The 20,672-nt window shown below is 27.8% G+C and overlaps 2 protein-coding genes across 9 annotated transcripts in view; one reads left to right on the forward strand and one right to left on the reverse strand.

Moving 5' to 3' along the window:
• Positions 1-20,672, forward strand: part of LOC107995697 (uncharacterized) — a 100,726-nt gene that overhangs the window by 5,444 nt on the left and 74,610 nt on the right. The gene's annotated exons all lie outside the window — the stretch shown is intronic.
• LOC107995699 (1-acyl-sn-glycerol-3-phosphate acyltransferase alpha) lies at positions 14,182-18,966 on the reverse strand. Of its 5 annotated transcripts, XM_062080865.1 has the most exons (6): positions 18,865-18,950; positions 17,827-17,903; positions 17,379-17,673; positions 15,159-15,474; positions 14,590-14,755; positions 14,182-14,516 (listed from the first exon to the last, which is right to left on the reverse strand). In XM_062080865.1, the coding sequence occupies exons 3-6, from the start codon at positions 17,561-17,563 to the stop codon at positions 14,377-14,379; spliced, it is 807 nt and encodes a 268-aa protein (XP_061936849.1). In that variant the 5' UTR covers positions 17,564-17,673; positions 17,827-17,903; positions 18,865-18,950; the 3' UTR covers positions 14,182-14,376. The 5 variants fall into 5 exon arrangements, with proteins under 5 accessions (XP_061936849.1, XP_016908831.1, XP_016908836.1 ...); XM_017053342.3 differs by lacking the exon at positions 17,827-17,903 and having other exon boundaries at positions 18,865-18,966; XM_017053347.3 differs by lacking the exon at positions 17,827-17,903 and having other exon boundaries at positions 18,802-18,965.

Here is a 20,672-nt window from a genome sequence, read left to right on the forward strand (position 1 = left end):
AATGGACGAACTGGATGGATTGCGTCAAATATATTTCGAAATAAATAATTCTTAAGAAGAAAGAGAAACTACACTCACATTACCTAAAATTTGTATCAAAATCAACGGCTCAAATAATCGAAATAAGCTTCTTCTAACTCTAGCTTGAGAAGCAAGCAACCTCATACTTTATGCCATGCAACACGCGACACAGAAACCTCGACAGTATGACTAACAAAACGCAAACTCGTGGGCAGCTTCAAACGGCGTCCATCTTCGATATAAACTGGTATCCAACGCGCATCGATCGCAAGACGCATCGATGCGTAAGACTCTCGTGACAATGTTAAAAGCAACCTTGGCCAAAGAACTACGATTGTCCTTAAGCTATTATACTCGCACAGCTTAAGCAATTACAGGCTATGCACCGTATACGATTCTTCGTGGCCAACAATTTACGAATCGACAATGCGAAAAGGGCTTGGCTATGATTTACAGATATTGTTCATCTCGAAACGATAAGCTAGTGCGCCTAGCGATGGGATCAAGCATCTCATAAATGGATTCGAATCTCTGTCTCGATTGGATTCTATGGATACTTTAAAAAATTGAAGGCAATACATTTAAATCTGCGTGAAATATACTTGAAATAGATTTTTATGAGTATTTTAATCAATCAAGATTCTCCAATTTTGCTAATCCTTTTGATACTTTAAAATCTGATTATAACTCTTTTTATATCTTCGAAAAGAGTAAAATAAAATGTAAAAAAGAAAAGTAACCAAACATTGTAAACGAAATATTATTCTACAATAATTCTACGATTCTGATTTCTAAGATTCGATTTTATCCATCCTTTTTCAAAGACGTAAATACTCAATCTTTCGACATCAGCATATACAATCAAATATAATCATCCAAATATTGTTACTTTTGAAAACCGAATCGAATTCAAAGTGCACGTTGAACTTGATTCCACCGCTAATATCCCGTTAATAATTTACAAACGAGCCATCAGAGGGAATTCGCCATCGTACAAAAGGTTGGCACCAGAGCGCGAGAAAGGGAGGCACTACGATTCTTTTGTTGAAGCCGGGAGGCCGCAGAGTCTCGAACAAATCGCCATCACCCGCGATGCAACCGGAATAATAACTATAATCCTTTCGATGATTTTTCATCTTTGTCAACCGACTCGTTGTACAATATAAACGCGACGGGAAATTGTTGACAAAAGATATGGCGTACAGAGTTCCGGTACTCTGGGGTTGAACGCATCAATAACGACCATAGAAATAGAATACTCGAACTGAAAACAGTGTTTCTCAATTCGTTGGCAAATTTTAAAAAAAAAACGCAAAATCTAGATACCATCGTGGAGAAAATTAAAAAAAAAAAAAAATAAATAAGATTCGTTACTTATTTTTACGTATAATTCAATAAAGCAAATTTTTGTAATAATGAAAGATAGATCTCTAAATCTGGAAACTGTTCTAAAAGAAAGAGGGAATTATGTTTTGGATCAATATTTAAAAATTTATAAGTAATAATAATATTGAGATTAAAAATAACGAATTTCTTTTCCACTCTCCCCCAATATATACAATCCAAATTTACGTAATGTATGTAAAATAAATATTGTTCGACTTTGTAAAAATCACTAAATTCCTATATCATATAAATATACCAAGAAATAGATAGGCCTATAATTTCAAACGTACGATACATCGCACGCAACATTCCACCCCCACGTCGTCTCTTTCGAAAACGAAGCTTCTCGAACGAAGCTGCCTTCGAGAAATCCTCCTCGAGGAAGAGAACGTTGAGGCAACAAAGACCGTGATTAAAGGGATGATAACAATGCTGTCGTTCATCTTCTTGTTCTCTCTCTCTTTCTCTCCTCCCTTTCTGCGTTATTGCAGGCCGTACCATCGGAAACATCGCGCTGTTCTCCACGGAACGTCACAACAACACCAGCATTATCATCGTGAGCGCATCCTCGGTCACTTCATGCTCGTGTCTCAGACGTGTCTCCTCCGTTCCATTCCCTTTTTATCGCATCACGGTTCGGTAACCAAGCTCGAGTGACACTAAATCCACGCAAAGTGGAACTGACCTAGCTGGCAAGAGAGTAGGATCACCACGAGGTGGACCGTTTTACGACTCTCGACCATGCTCGATAGATACTGTTATTCCTCTGACACACTTCGATTCGAATACCAAATGAATTTCTGTCGGTCGAAGATCGAAGGAGAGGCGGACAGGGATAATGATGCGTCGAGCGGATGATCCAGAGAAGGATAGATCGGTATTTGGTAGTGGGATCGGTCAAGGTCGAATGATCGGGTTCATCGTCCGAATTCTTTCTTTTATCTTTCTGGGGAAAATTATCGGACAGGTTTCTTTCCAGTTTCGTAATATTTGCTGGACATACACACGTCTCTCTTACGTGGCGTCATTCGGTTTTATCGGATAAGTGGAACGATTATCAGTAGAACGAGATGGTCTACCGGAACCTGTGACGTGCTAAGAATTATTATAACGCATTAAGAAATTGTGTAATGATTGTATTATGGAGATTCTGATTCCTTCGTGCCGTAGAGATATGGAGATATGGAGAAGAAGTGAGATGTGCTTTATTTCCTGATATCGACATTTCTTTTACTACGCTAGATACTACTTAGGCCGTTTTAGATGTTATCTATTATTAGTTAAAGCTTCAAAGTGATTATACATGAGATTTGAGCTTCTTAATTATCTATAAATCGTGTTAGATGTTCAATGAATCGCGATTTCTAAGGATATAAATCGAAAGAAAGATATCGATCGATGGAATGGAATTTTAACGCTAAGTAGTATCAGTATAAGGCTTTGAATTTTAATTCAGATTCATGGATGTGCCAATATTGAAAAGACTCGTGTAAAATAGAATAAGAATGGCACAAATTTGTGCTTTGCTCGGGTACGTGGGGTCGCAACTCCCCAAAGGACTCTCGAAAGACGACATTTAAGATCGCTCGGTCCCCCCTGCGGAATTTTTTTTTTTTTAATGTGCAATCAATAATTGCAATGTTCTTTTAAATGTAAATGTCGAAAAAAAAGAAGAAAGTTTGTGTGGTCAATAATAATTGATGTACAATAATTTTCTAACCAACAATTTCATATTATAAATATTTAAATAGTATTGCAATACCATATATTTTATTATAACAGTACCGTTATAAATATACGTATGAATCACGTTGGAAATCGCTTTTAACAACTGATAATATTAGCAAGTTGATAAGCTATAAATTCCGTCGTCAGATAGCGAAACTGATATATCTAATAATTTTAATTTAACGATGCATTAATTTAGAAATTTGTGAAGATATACAAAATCGATATGTTTTCAGTTTTTATGTTTTATGTTTCTTAATTGATTTCTAATTTAAATTTCCGTTTCTGCGAAAATTTTATTTAAATGAAGAATATTTTCCAAAGAAATAAGGAATACTTATGTTTTTCCGTTTTAATTTTTCCATATTCACGTGTTACGCGCAATTTGTAATCAAGATTAGAATCTAGAATGCAGGAAACACTGCACTGTTAACGAGTTAAAAAATTATCTACTCAATTTATGAAAATTTATCTGATTCGTTTCTTTAGAAAATTTTTTAAAAATTCTTCGCTACCGTTTTAATTGCTCGACGTTTTAAAATATAATCTTCGAAATCTTCGTAAATAAAGAAATTTATCCAACATTCTGTGAAATTTTACGAAAAAGAATAACATGTTGTTACGTATTATGAAATAATCCTCGTTGTTACGAATACGAACTTTAACGTAACTTACAATAACGTACAATAACAGTAGTTCAAGTAAAAACCAATTGTGTCATTCATAATTGTAAACATATAAATCAGTGATTTGAATAACATATTGAATTATAAATTAATTTGAATTTATCATTCTCTTTATTCCAACGCGTTCCTTTAACGTGTTCTAATTATAGGGAAGATTTAATTCCGTATAATTAACCATATGTTCGTTCAACCGTAAAAAGAGGAACGACTATTTTATAATACGAATTTCCAACCTGTGGATTACTTTCGAGAATCGAAACGCAGTTATAATTGCTTGTAATTATTTATATGGAAGATTGTACGATAAAAATTTTCGCGTCAAATTTAGATTGTAACATTCAACTGGATAAAGTAATAATTATAACATTAATAATTAAAATTCTTTTAATTTTCACCAGATTTTAATTTATCTGTATAAAGATAAAATAAATTTGAAATGTATTTTTGAAAAAGAGAATCGTGGTTTTTGCAAAAAAGATTGAGAAACTTGTAAAGCGACGATAATAGGTATTTGCCAATTTTCTATACGAATCTATGCTTTACACGAATGAATAGCCTCGAGAACAGAAATATTGGCATTGATTGTTGCGCAGGTATGCGGTCACGATCTTGATCTTCGAACACACACAGTTCTCCATTCACGTACGAGGTTAGTCAAGGATTCTGCCAAGATTAGTCATAAAGTGAATTTATAATTCATGCTTATAAAGTTGAATCGATCGCCATTAGAATTACTATTTATATCGACTAACGAAATAATTATAATGATATTTTTGACATATCCTAGAATATGATAATATAATTACAATTATAATCAAAATAAATAAATACTAAATGTAAATTAAAAATAACAAGAGGATCCTAATCTTAATTAAATATGAGTTAGCTATGACATGCTAGATTGACAGTCATTGATCTACAATAACGAAACTTAAAATGTTATTTCAATCTTAGTTTCAAGTGAAATAACAAATGCACACTTTACAAAATATTATCAAATTAAATGCAATTAAAAGTCAATCTAGTTAATGAATAAAAATAGAGCATAAAAGATATTTAAAAGAATTTTTAAAATCAAATTGCTGAAGTAATATTAAATTATAACTTCAAATCCTTTCGATTCAAATAACTTGACTAAATATTAATTCTTTATTAAACATTTATTAATTTTAAATTTATTTCTTTCCTATAAATCATATAGCAATAAGATAAGACTTTTAAAACTTGAATATCCATCCTCTTCTATTCCTTCTAAAAAAAAAATTATTATTTTTTTACAATAAATTAACTTAAGTAACACCTGTATACTATTATTATATGTATACGTATATTATTATTGCGTGCTCAAACGGAAACTAGAACTAAATGTTTCTGAAGTGGTAAGAGAGCATTAAGAAGATATCAATTTGTAGCGATTAAATTCAAACGATATTTCAATTGTATTATCAATCTTTGATTTATTGTCCCTGTTTTCAGATCTCGATCATATTTATTGACTTGGTTAACAACCAAGGTAATAATTAGATTCCTAGAAAGCCGGCAGGTGTATCCAGAAAGAGATATACGAAGGTAACGAGTGACCTTCCTTTTTGTCTAACCGTGATCACCATAATGGTGGACAGTTAGGTTCAACGGACCCGGATTATGAGTCTCTCTGTCTCTGCATATGTATCTGGACATGCTCTCAAAGTCACGTCCGAGTCAGGGTTATATACAATGGCAAAATTCAATTACACTTAAGAGGAATTGAGATACGATTGAAACGATGGTGGGATCAATATGATTATATTAGCGATGAGTCGAATGTAATGGATCTTTGATTATCTAGGATTCAGTGAATGTATATGTGTGTAAATGTTTTTTCATTCACTCTTCATACGTGTAAATGTAATTATTACTTGCATTATATAGTTGAATAATTACGATGTTATCGATTATGTGTGATTAGATTGTATTCTTCTCGATTATTCTTGTTCATCGTTCAGTCAGGAATAGGGTCAAATGTAATTTTATATTGTTTTATAGAAATTTTTTCAAGTCTTTGATATAAATGCAAATAAATTATTTGAAATAAAAATAAAATATTGAATATTAAAATTTCTAAATATTTCTCGACAAAAAATAAAAAATCATAGTCAATTATCAAGTTTTCTAATTAAAATTATCCTATATCATTTTTTAATTATTCCTTTATGCTATACAAAAATCACATTTACATTTTTATATTACAATTCATTCAATACCATTTTTTAATTATTTCTTTATGCTATATAAAAATCACATTTACATTTTTATATTAAAATTCATTCAATACCATTTCTTTGAAAACCAATTCCTCTTGAAAACAGTAAAAGTACACACGATATTTATACATCTTAAAAACGATAAAATCTTCGAGATCGTAACTGTAGCAAAGGTAATATGCAGAAATGATCCTATATCGATTGGAAATCCTGAATCCCAGCTGCATCGAGATCCTGAGAGACCTGGAAGGTCAATCCAGCATGATACACCACGATCCTCTGGTATACCTTCCGGTTCATAGTCTTCTCGTTTTATTTAAGTCTAATTCAAGACGATTATGAACTTTTTTGTCACGTAATTCCATTCTATATAACGCGATCTATATCCCCTCTCCTCGACTCGAAAGGTCTCAGGTCATGAGAAATCTACGTGTTCTCGATCAATACTTCGATCAATATTGAATAGAAACGCTTATTATGTCGTTGTTACGTCAGAGTTAACGGTTAAAGACCTGCGAAGATAGCAGGTTTGATTGATTGACTTACGAAGGATATCGTTTCAGAAGGTGTAATTTATTTTTCTCCTTGAACGGTGTGACGAAACGTTGTAATTTAAATAATGTATGTTTGTTCTTCTGTTCTCTTTCTCTTAATTAGATCAATGATTGATGTTTCTTATTTACGATTAGAAATTTTCAAAGGGAAATATCGTACTTATTTTGAAAACTGAAGAGATTCAAATTGTTGAAGGAATTTAATATAGGATGGGATACATCTTTTAGAGAGTTGTTCTTCTGAGTTGAAAATTAAAATAATTTGAAAGATAAGAAAATATATAAAAAAGAAAGAAGATATATCAAATTTCAACGAATAAAATACCAAATAAAAATTGCATAAGATATCTAAATCTAAGCTTAATTATGAAGAAAGATGTGTTCATACGTGTTTCCAGTGTAACGAGAAGATTTCAGTTAATTATCCGCACAATTGTCGACAAAATGGGACACGGTAAAACAACACGCATACGAGTGTTCACTTTCTTCCTCAATGAAATCAAGACTTACGACATTCTGAAACGTGGAACAGAATGAAGTAATACATAAAAACAAGTAGTACGTGCCCTCTTTTTCACATGATGCACGAAGATGCAGGTTTTTATTCTGAAAACCCATGAAAGATGTATCTCTCCATTATTTATTTAATTGGTATTCGTTCAAAAAAAGAAGATCTTTGTAAAATCCTTTGTACATTATTTGCTGAATGTCCCTACGTGATCCTCATTGGAATCACGTAGATGCAAATTTTCAATCGTTCCCAGCATTCGTACTTCCGGTCTTCTGTTTCAGCGATGCTGTATCCGGTCGGACGATTCATTTACTGATTAATTTTTATCTCTCAGAATCTGTTGTAAACTTCCTTGGAAAAAAATTGATCGAATAAAATTTTGTAATAGAATTATTATAAATTTATTATTATATGTTATAAATTTTATATTAAAATTAATTGAATATCGTTTATGGATATTCAGTATATTTTACAGAAAAGTTAATTAAAATTAAATTAATAAGAATAATAACGAATACTAATCGCAAAGAATGATATAAATTATTATAACTGATTGAAGTTGTAAGATTTTTTTTTTTTATAATACTTTCGGAAACTATCCATCAAAATATTTTTCTACGTTATGTTTATAGAAATTAACAAAGAACTTTCATGTTATTAATCGTTTAGAAACGATTTTTAAATTAAATATCTTGGTAATATCGAATCATTATTAATTAATTTTAACTCATAAATATAACGAGATAATTTATATTCAAAGGATTCACGCTTCCTTCTATGAATCTTAATTCGAAGTAGGGAAATGCTCGATAGCATGTTAATTACATTTTTAATCGTTCACCATGATTTCATAATGAATTCTTTACGTTATTCAATTTTAAAGCGTGACTTGTGTTACCAATTAATTTATTTACCATGAAGTGTTTCTTCCTGGTCAAAATTCTTTTAAAATTTTCATGATTTTATTTTTTCAAAATATCTATCGATCATAGTTGAATGTATATTTTTTATCATATTTTATCATTCATAAAAATGTACATATCGACAGCGTCAGAGTTCCATTTCTCTAGATTTCCACTATCTTATCTTAAGTATCGTATTTTCTAAACACTGTCATTGATTGGTACAAATTATAAATTTGATGCACATTCGTAATTTACAATTCTCACTATCTATTCTAAAAAAGAAGAAATAAAAATTGATTAGAAAAAAGTCAGGTTGAAAGCATTAATGCCACTCAAAGAAATAATCTTATCATTCTATTTCACTATATTATAAAAAATTAGTCTATAATTCAATCAACTTACTTGTTAATTTTTTGATATTATTGATTAGTAAATTTTGCAAAAGGAATCAATCAAAGAATCAAAAAAAAATACATTTTTAGAAAACTTGAAAATAACTAAATGTTGTAAATCTTAATGTTGTAAATCCTAGCTGTATATTGTACATTTACTGTGTTCAATGAAACCATAAAATCTTGGTTCGAGAAAGAGAATCTGCTATTTTTAACAGCTATTTGCTAACTCATTGAGTCTATATTTATCCCGAGTCAGTAATGGATCTTCGAACGAGTATCTTAGCAGAAAAATGCGAAGTCTCGATCGGTCTACTTTTTGCCTCTCCTCTTTACTTTTCCTCTTTGTCGAAGATCAACTCGAATAAAGGGAGACCATGAAGGTATATACGAATGAAAACCATTGGCGCTCTCTGATGCATCACAAGGAGACACGCACAAGTGCTTATTTATTACTTCTATGATACATGTAATTTAACAGGAATTTATGATTATTTATATAAGTTTAATTTATAAATAAGACAAATTTTTATCTTCTTTTTCTCTTTTCCTTTTTTAATTGATATTCGTTTCGATGTTATTCCTAATATTGTATATAGTGTGCATAAATATTTATAAAAAATAGATTTCCAACAAACGTAATAAATTATAATATACGTGATGAATTATTTAACAGATGTTTTTCAGATTTTTGTATGTATAAAAAAAATATCTTTTAACCTTGTTAATTAAAATGCAATTCAAATGAGATTATATTATACTTGATTGTATATTCCTTTTCTGCGAATTTACGATTCATAATTTTTAATGCATCTTATTCTGAATCGTATAGTTGATCAAGATCGAAAATTCTTATACAATATATACAATAATTTTAAATGTTCAATAACTTAATGATCTATCATTCTATCATTCTAAAAAAAAAGAAAACTCCTATACAAAATTATATTCGAACCGAGATAATTAATTTCACGCTTTCAAAAAGAAGATTTTCACGCGTAATCTATCATGCTCCACATATACAGGAACTTTTAATTAAATCAAAAATCATATTTTTCAAAACAGTATACCTTGTTTCCCTCCGCTATAAGTAGAAACAGAACTCGTATTCTTCGGAATTGGCGTCTTCGGATCACGATTACAGCCCCATTCCGAGGGCGTCGAACGATCCAACCTCGGCACTGGGCACTCGTTACAACCCGTACATCCACCTGGAAAACGTACGTGCACATTTCTAAAGAGACTCATTAAGCGAGACAAGGACGAGAGGTACGTCCTTGAGAGATCTTTGCACCCGTGGTCGCATCTTCTCTCGTCGCGTTTCCTTCGTGCCCCATCGAAGGCCGTGAAACGACTCCGCCCAGGTCATGGTCCACGCACCTGCGTGGATACATTGCACCTGTACCAATAAACCTTTCTCGTATTCCCTTTCGTCCATCTCCTCGTCTCTCTTCCAGCCATTTTTAAATATGAAGTGCTTTTTTCTATGGCACTGACTATTCGCTATCCACACGATCGAATCCGAGATAGAGAAAATGGCTTAAGGTTAATAGGTTTCTTATTAATTTGGTACGATGATTTGTAGAAAAAAAAATTTATTATCAAAAATTATTTAAAAGTTATCGGTTATTTTTAAATATTACCTCCGTGAAGTCACAAACGATGAGTCGATTCAATTTATCGGTTTTCATTTGATTCTATGATTTATGACTTTCGCGAAACGATGATTTAAAGGTACGGTGTTGATTCGATGATAAGCAGGATGATGTATGAGATCGATTCTCAGATCGGTTCATCTTCCTCTATATTTCACGCACACCTTCGCGAATAAAGATTTCTTTTTGTGGCCAGAAATTGTATACAGGGTGTTAAAAAATAAACTCGAATTACACTTTCGTTTAACAATAAAATCTGGATCAACAAGTTTCGACTAAAAATCGTGATTAAATAAAAAAATAAATTTACATCATCGGAAAATTCTTAAAAGCAAATTATTCTTTATCCAGATTTCGAAAATTCCAAATTACAAGTGATAATAAAAATATTCTTTATCTGGATTTCAAAGAACAAAAATAACGTGTAAAAAATTTTCAAAATCCAAAAACTCTTCGAATTCCATCCCGATCTTTTTAACACACCCTGTACGTATAATATAAATATACTCACTTATTCGTCTTCGTTCGCCAAACAAATCCTTCCTTCGATTCACGGGCGAAATTCAATGGCAGAATAGACCATCATCAATCATCTCGAGGGAGAATGTACAAAGACAGAGACATTGAAGATAAGTCGAAAGGAGAGGAACACGTATAGAAAATATAATTCCGGAAATTCAACCGGTTCCATCGTGCGTAAAAGGTTCTGGTCTACGAGTGACGCGTTAATTGAACGCGTTGCTACGTTTTTGAAAAGGAATTTATGAACAGAAACAACGGCGTAGGCGATGGTGGTGGTCCAACTTCCGGATTATTAAGTTTCGATCGTGGCAACGCACTTTCGCGATAATGGCCATTTCGAGAATCGTGTAGCTGTTACCACGGTTTCTGATCCACATAGTTGGACATGCTCGGTAACGTGGATTAAATAGAGGCCGGCTAATTTTTCTTACAGCTCGTCTGTTCGCGTATCGGGGGGGAAAAAAATATGTAACGAGGGAATGTAATGAATGTGAAGAAAAAAAAGAAAAAAAAAATATCTGACGTTCCATCAGAAGGAGCACCGATCTGTAAAAACAAGCGAACGTGACCTCGACAATAGCTGAAGAGATAATTTGATTAATTGTGTTCATTTATGATAATTAATTTGTTGATTTCGTTTCGAAGATGTTTTTAAATATTTCGTTTATTTACGATTTTATTGAAATTCCTTGATTCCCAGCATTGCTGAATAATAAATAATCGGTATGTATTAATTTATTGCGTATTTTAATTCTGTAATGGCAGGAGATTCAATTTTTGTTATTTTTATATTATTTTATATTATTTTACTTAATTGAAGTATGCCCATTTAATAACAAGATACGATTATCGCACAATAACAACGATGTTTATTATATCTTGTTTCAACTTGTAAAGAGTGTTAATGTTGTTAATGTTAATATACTGAAACATTTTTGAAGACATCGAATCTAAAAAGCAAAATAAGTACAAAAATATTGATTAAGGCTTATTTAAATTATAAGATAATTTGTAAGATTTGCATTAAATAAAGACAAAGATAAAGTGAGACCATTATATTGCATCTCATTCTGTCTCGCATCATCTAACGCAAACTTAAATTGGTCTCCACTTTAGTTATTGGGATAACGAGGTGGAGGATGTACGATAACTCGATCGAAACCTTATGCCTCAAAGATTACGATGATTGTAGTCCAAATTACAACAAAATATTCATAATTTCTAGATATTAATAAAAATTGTTTCTAAATTTTATATAATACATCGATGAGTCTGTTTATCAATCGCTTATCTTCCATTTCTATTTGTAAACAAATTCATCGATAAAAAGATATATCAACATTTAACATTTATCCAAAAATTCTCGAAATATGAAAATAAAATACAAAACAATCTTTGACGAAATTAGATAATTATTGGTATCATACCTGATGAATTCATAAGAAAGCATCTTCTTAATAGATTTCACCTGTTATATCGTGACATTTATATATCTGTATTAACAGAAAATAAGTGGTGGTCACGTATTTATATATATGCTATCCTATACTCGAAATTCTATGTGATAGTAACAATCTTTTTTGCAAATATCTCGAAAATAGATCAAGCGACGAATATATGGATGAAAACAGTTTTTCAAAATCTCATCTTCTACAGCATATCCAAAAATCGTCAAAACTTCTTTTTCAAATAATTGTCACGATAGATAAAAATTAAAAATATAAAATCACTTAATAAATCTTACGTGACTAAAAATAAAACAATTTTATATATATATCAATAAGAAGATAAGGATTTTAAAACATATCGAGACACCTGTTGAGAGATTCAGTGAATGAAATTCGACGTTTGTTAGGCTCTTAACGTCGAGGAAGCCCCAAAGTCCTTGAAGGCTACGACGTTTCTCTTTGTAACAAGGCAAACATTCTCTTCGCAGAAATCTTTTCAGGGCTATTCCAAACGAATGTCGATACTGTAATGGCGATTCTAACGGCGAACTCTGTATCTTGTGCGAGTTGCCGACAGACGTTCGTCCTTCGGCGGAAATTGCATGGTTCTTTTGTCACTGAAACAAGCAACGATCTATACTACTGGTCGATTGGTTTCGTGGGAAAATTCTCTGAATACTTAATTTGAAATTATCGAACTTCGTTTGAAAGATTTGATATTAATTAGAAATGAAATTACTTAGATTTTTTTTAAATTAAAAACAGGAATCACTTTTTCTTAAAATCGAATTGGACTTACAATTATAATGAAGAAAATGTAAAACTTGAGATTTACATTAATAATGCTCAATCTAGCTGAAGCAATTTTGCAGTATTTATAACATATAATGTTATAAACATTGACAATTACGATGTGAAACATTGCAGCAAACGAGAATCGCGGCATAGATGTATTTCTTCTGCTCTCCGAATAAAAATTATATAAATAAAATAATAAAGTATAAAGAATAATTATAAATAAATAATTAAAATAAATATTTTTAAAATAAAATTTTTGAATAAATTAAAAAAATAGAGAATCGAATATCCATAAAAAATTTTATTAATTATAATTCTATTATATTAATTAAAATTTTAATTATTTACGTAAATTATTAAGTATGCAATTTTAAACATAATGCAAATAGCAAAAATATGAATAATTACGAAGAAATTTTTAAAATAATTTTCTTACTTTAATGAAAATACCAAAAGAAATATCTTTAGACCAGTCTTTCCAAAATTGCATCATTATGAGCAAATATATCAACCCAAATCCAATAAAGAATCTTTTCCAACGACGAAGAAGAAGACGAAGAATTCTTAAGAAGAAAAAAAAGAAGAAGAAGAAGAAGAAGAAGAAGAATACCAAAACGGCCTTCAGAAGAAGAGCATTGGTCAGAAATGGAATGTTTTTATCAACCTCCTAATGAAGCGTACAAGAAGACAAAATACCATAGTTTCGTTACGAGCAATAAACAATCAACATACCATATGATTACTCTTCATCTCTTGGTCAGACGATTTCATGCAAATGTTTCGTGAAAACACAATCGTTTTCTTTCCAAGGAACTGACCCAAATCATGATCACTAACATTTAGAGCATATTAACGAGATCGCGTCGTGATTCATTTTCAGCTAAGAATTGCATAAATCAGCATCGATTACTCACTTTCAGATGTAATTTAAAGATGAAACGTATAACCGAGAAATATTTTTGTAGTAAAAAAAGACATAAAAAAGGAATTAATAAATAATGTATTTAAAAAAATAAGATATTTACGCGCATCGAAGTTCAAGATGCAGAATGAATTATGTATGAATATCGAATTTTAATCCTACTGATAATCATCTATAAATATATATATATATATTAAATATATAAAATAATTATAACAAATCATATTCATCTTTTCTTGGATTTTTTTTTTGACATTTTACAAATCCAATTATCAATTTTTTTTCCTTTTTTTTTGTCATATACAATATGTCATAACAGAAAAATGTTTGTTAATATAAGTATAAAAATTAAATATCATGATTATAATAATTATAATAAAATTTTATACCATTATGTTAGTGAAAATCTGTTACAAAAAAAATTAAAACTCTTTATTTAGTACATTCTGATCATTATACATCAGAACTCATAATTGTTTTGTAACACGATGACTATTTGAAAAATATTCGATAAATATTAATATATGTAAAACTATTAAAATAGTGATAAATATAAAGAAGACTAGTCCTCGATTTACAACCTTAATTAAAACAATTATTTTAGTTTAGGAAGATTGTATTTCAAGATTAAGTTCACGTAAAGTCTCGCTCATGACATTTCGTGTTTTTTCCAATAATTTATTAACATCATCAATCGTCATTCCTTCTGTAGATATTGCTGGTAATGTTTTAATGATAACTCGACCTTAAGATAATTAATATTCGTATTATATTAATATTAAAATAAATCTTGATATTCATGCATAAATAAGACTCACCAGAATCAAATTTCTTTTCTTTGGAAGATAAAAAATAATAAGAAGAAAAGACAATCGGTAATATAGGTACTTGACCATGTATAGCGGCACAAAAAGCGCCTTTTTTAAATGGATGAATTTCACCCGTATTTCGTCTGGTACCTTCTGGATATATCCATAATTTAATCTATATATAAAGTATGCAAAAAATAAATTGATATATACAATAAAAATTATGAATTTCTATTAAATGTTAATTTTATTTGTGAGATTTTTAGAGATTAATTCTAGAGATTAAAACAACATTCACATATATAATACGATTACGTACATACGATGATTTAATTATCAAGATGTTTGTAATTAAAATTTAAATTATTGCCGAAGTAAAGCAGCAATAGAGTGAGATAGATTTATTTCGCTTCATCTAAAAAGCTATAAAGCTATAATTTAATTAAATAAATCTCAGCTAACATTTTTATATATATTCGATTTTTAAGTTTGGTTTAAATTCTAAAATTAATCCTTTTAAGATATCCGACGAATATATTGACATTATATTACATTTATTAAATTAAATTAACAATTACCTTTTTCTCTTTGATGTACTCTGTAGTATCATTTATAAGCAATCTGGCTTTTTCTGCATTTCTTCTATCTATAAATATCAATCCGGCCAACCAAGCAGCTAAACCAAACGGCCAAATATAGAAAAGTTCTCGTCTTGCTATAGCTGTACACTTTTTCATTATTGGCCATATTTGATACATTCCCAAAATATCAAAAGCACTTTGATGATTTGATACTATAATACATCCTCTGTCTTGTTCTAAATGTTCTTTTCCCCTTAACTCCCAGTGTATTTCCACGATTTTAGTAATCCAAGAACATGTATATGATGCAATTCTAAAATATTTCATATAATTAATGTAAATAAATTAATATATATTAAAAATATTATTATTATATTATTATATTATGAAAAATATATCTGGTATATTATATTTATAATATATTCATTTATAATATAAATTAATTTTACTTAAAATTTATTTAAAATTTTTATCTCCTGTATATTCATTGTTGCATTTATTTCGGATATATTATTTAAATGTATAAAAGTATAAATGATGCAAAAAAGAAAAAGAATAAAAAAAGAAAATATAGAAAAATAAAGAGAGAAAAATAGTAAAATAAAAAAAACAATGGTAAAAAAATTGGCCAATTTTTAAAATGAGTCTATTCTATAGCCTAAAAAGTCTAAAATGTATATAATAATGTAGATAAATTTCGAAATATTTCTAGCTAAATTGAATTTATTAATATATTATATAACACAAATACAAAGTTCTTTTTCACAAATTTTATTTATTAATTTTCTAATCTAATCTAATATTTTTATATATTGATATTAAACAAAAATACTGTAATAAAAATGCCATGTGCATAAAAGAAATGAACAATTGTCTATTGTTGGATTAATTAAGATTAATTTGATGGATTAACATAGGTCCATATATTCGCCAAGATGGAATAGAATACCACGGAGATAATAATGTACAAAACATTTCATATAAATGGATTTAGTCATAAAGAAGATAAAAAATAAAATTACATCCTATCGATATTATTTACTCTAATATTACATCAGCATTCCAAATATTAGATATCAGTATTTTACTTAATACTTTAATACTTTATAATAATTAATAATTAATAATTAATATTAAATATTAATATTTATATATTAATTTGCGAATTTTAATTTTGAATAAAAGTTCTACATACAAAAATAAATGAAAAAAAAATATAAAATAAATTTTTTTTGTATAAAATTTTATTTTTGAAGTTTTATTGAATTTAAAATTGAATTTAAAAATACAATTTTTTATTTATCGAATATCTCGTTAAATGTTGATTATTTGAATCATCCATATTTGATTAATTCTTGACTATGATTATTCATCATATTTCAGTTTGATAATATTTTATCAATTACTTATTAAATAAAATTACATATCTAAAAAGAATTAACAAATTCATTTATATTTAATAAATTTAAAATTTTTTTTCAAAAAAAAAGTCTCCAAATCTAATTTCATTATTTTTAATTTTTGTTTTATTTTAAAATTATCTCTAACTACATTCATAGATTATGAATTATTTTGTATATAATTCTCATAATAATTTTGTTCTTCCAATAATAAAATTTGAAATTATTATTTATTCATATATATATATTTTTTTAAAACTTTGTAATCAAATTTCATAGAGGATCAATTAGACGATTATAAAAATTTAAAAAATTAATTTTTCTAAATAGAATTTTTATATAATTTTTATATTTAATTTAGAATAGCAAAATCCGAATATTCTTACATAAACATTATATATTTCATAATCGTTTCTAGTTCAATTAAATTTTAAATGTATTCATAAAATAATATCTTTTTCTAATAGTTTTTTATCTTTTTATAAATAACTAGAATAATTTATAAATATTTTTCATTAACAATCATAAAAAATTAACCAATTTCTACCATTATTCTGTTTTATGTCGTTTATTTATTGCAACATAGTAACATAACTCAAAAAAAAAAAGAAATTAATGTTTCTACTTTTCCTAATAAAAATCTATATTGTGAACTATAAGTGAACTTTCAACTTGATATCTCACGATTCAAACTTATTTTCTTTGAAATTACAATTTTTGTGTTACGTAAATGTCGCAATAAATAATAAAAATAAAAAAATAATAAAAAATAAAAAATAAAAAATAATGTATATTAAAAATTAATATGATTACTAACAATAAATTGTGTATGTTTTTTGGTCGAATTATAAAAATTGGCAGCACCAAAAGTACAATTATATTTGACATTCCAATGTAGAAAATGTATTTAAAATAATAAAGAAAAGTTCTATTCTTTTTATATAATAATGTTAACACAAGAATGAAAATGACGAGAAATATTTCAAATTTCAAAAATATCATTTTCAATAATGAAAAATGTAATATGCAATATTTCTTTTACACTTTACACTGCACTATCACACTTATTACATAATTGTTTACACCTTATATCACTGACGAATATCGAAGCACTGAAAAGTATAACCAAAGTATTATATTTTTATATATATGATCTCTTTTTAATTGCATTTAATATTGCTCTGAATTCTTATTTTAATTATCTAATTATAGCTGATGACTTGTTTTTTTTTTTTTCACTTTGAACTTTGTTCTTATTCATTTACCTGAATACGTGAAACTGTTTTTTTTTTTTTTTTAATATACATCTAATTTTATCGATATATTTTTTTTATTTGCAACACTGATATGGATAGTTATAATTAAAATAACATGAATAATTAAAATATTAATGGATATTGCTTATCTTAGTGAAATTTATTCTGACTCATTTTACAATTTTCAAAAAAGAAAATAATCATTATCAAAGTCGAAGGTATAAAATTTTTTTAAGTATTCATTTTTACTGTTTACAATGTAGTATTGTAAAATTTAAAAGAAAATTGATAACAAGAAAATGAAAATTTTATCTTAAAAATAAAAATCTTAATTTAAATGAAACTTATTATTATTATTATTGTATAATAATCGTGTAAATGTAATAAGTTTTAGAATATCAAATGCATAATAATATATTTTTTCATGGTTTGAACAATAGAAAATGATAATTATGAGGTATTATGAATTTCAATCTTTCAGATATAAGAATGAACTTGAAGAAAGTAGAGAAACATAATAAAAAAAAGTGAGATTAAGAAAAAAATTTTTTTAAATCTGAAATATATTAAAAATATATTTAATATAATATTTTAACATTATTATAAATTAAATATATTAAATATATTATTTTAATATATTAAATATATTAAATAAAATAAGCAAATATAAAAAGAAATGGCAAAGAAATAATTCGTTTCATAACTTGTGTCAATAAAAATATCTTATTGTAGAGTATCTAAATTTCAACAAAATCTAGTAGATCCGTATATTCATCAATTATTTCATTATAAAATTTATCAAAATATTTAAAACTATGCTAAAATCAATATTGAAAAATTTCATTAAGTGCTTCTTAAATAATTAAAACTATTGTAATTATAATTTTATATATATTGTAACTTCCAACGGATCAAAGGAATGAATTTTGCACAATTTGAAAAAATAACATTCAACAAGCAAAAATATTAAAAACAAATATGCACTGTATTATTACGAATTTGACATTTTCGTTCAATTTTTAACTTTGCTCCTAACTTTGATCATACTTTGCACATTCGAGATTTCACGTTTTGCTATCGCTTTTACTTATTCATACATGCTTGTTTGCTTATCACTCTCATACACACATCTGCTCCCCTTCCTACAATCATTCTCTTTTATATTCTCCCATACCAACTGCCGTACTCATCATTCATACCAATCTCACAGCTTGAAATAACAAGTTAATAATAGGATGAACGATTCGAAATTTCTTTCTATAAAGAAAAAAAAATTTAAGCGACATTTTGAACAATTCGTGAAACGTGAAAAAAAAAGAAAGAATTCAATTGTAGAAACGAATTTAATTGTGTAAAGAATAAAATACTCAGGAATTTCTTTGACATTCACACAATTCGAGATCGCAATGAATCTTCTGATAGCTTTCCTTTCGATGAATCTTATTTCTTCCACGAAAGAAATTGATTCATCCCCATGCTTCGTCTTTCACTTTCCACGTGTAAGTAGATGCGTGTAACATTATCATGCATTCGTCACGATCAATGAATTTTTTTACAATTGTATTCAAGTTCCTTGAAACGATAAGAAATGGAAAAATATTTTTATTTGAATACTGTAAGGAGTTCAGAAGAAAAAAAGATATAAATGTAGAATCGAAGACTTCGTAAATATTTTATGAAATAATGAATATTCTTGAAATTTAGATTTCACGATTATTATTCACAAGTTTCCACTATGCTTTTTGCGTCTTTTCCAATACTTCATCAACGATTATCATCAAACGCCAAACTTTCTAATATTGATGGTAATGTTTTAATAATAACTCGACTCGAGATCATTAATTTATAATCAATATTTATTATCAGTATTTATCCTCAAATCTTAATAATTTTTGTTTAAATTCCAATGTATGAGGTTGTAATTTTTGCGACTTTATTTCAACAATATGCTAAATTTATGTAAAATTCGAATTTCTCGTCAAGAAAAATTAATAAAAATACTAAGAGCAAATGAGAAATATATACAGTAATATAAATTTGAATTTGATATTAAAATTTTTGAAAAAATAATTACTCTATACTAATTTTTTTTTTAATAAAAAATAAAATGAAAATTATAAAAATTTAAATTCAATATTCAATTGTAATGCGAATCTCTTTGCAAACATACTATCACGACAACTGTTGCTTAGGCTATTATATTTATTTAACTTGTTTTTGCTACGTCTATTCATTGTATGTAATTGTCAATAGATTTAAATTATACTGAGCTCGAGATATTGAATCGTTGGATAAGATTGAATCATTGTAATTCAAGAGAGATATTTTGACTGAAATTTAAGCTATTGCATTAATAAAACGAATAAGACTTACCAGAATCGAATCTTTCTTTTTGGAAAATAAAAAATAAAAAAAAAACAATTGATGTTATAAGTATTGACTATCAATATAGATATAACTATGTGAAACAACGCAGTTTTTTAATGATGAATTTCACCAGTATTTCATCTGTTGATACATTCTCTTTTGGATACATTCATAATTTAAATAAAATATAATAAAAACATGCAAGTATAAAAAAACATGCAAAAAAAATTAATATAATGAAACAATGAAAATTTTTAATTTTTAATGAATGTTAGTATATTCGTAAGATTTTTAGAGATCAATTCAAAAGATTAAAATAATTTATATACGCATATACACGGTTATGGTTTCCTTATTAAATTATAAATAAATAATTGAAGTTTATATTATATAAAAACGAGATAAATCCAGCTCTATCATACTGTTTTTTTTTTCATCTGACAAAAAGTTACAACTTAATAAATAGGCCTCACCCATTTTTGTATATC

The sequence above is a fragment of the Apis cerana genome, linkage group LG10 (genome assembly GCF_029169275.1).
Source record: "Apis cerana isolate GH-2021 linkage group LG10, AcerK_1.0, whole genome shotgun sequence".
In the NCBI taxonomy this organism is placed as follows: Eukaryota; Metazoa; Arthropoda; class Insecta; order Hymenoptera; family Apidae; genus Apis; species Apis cerana.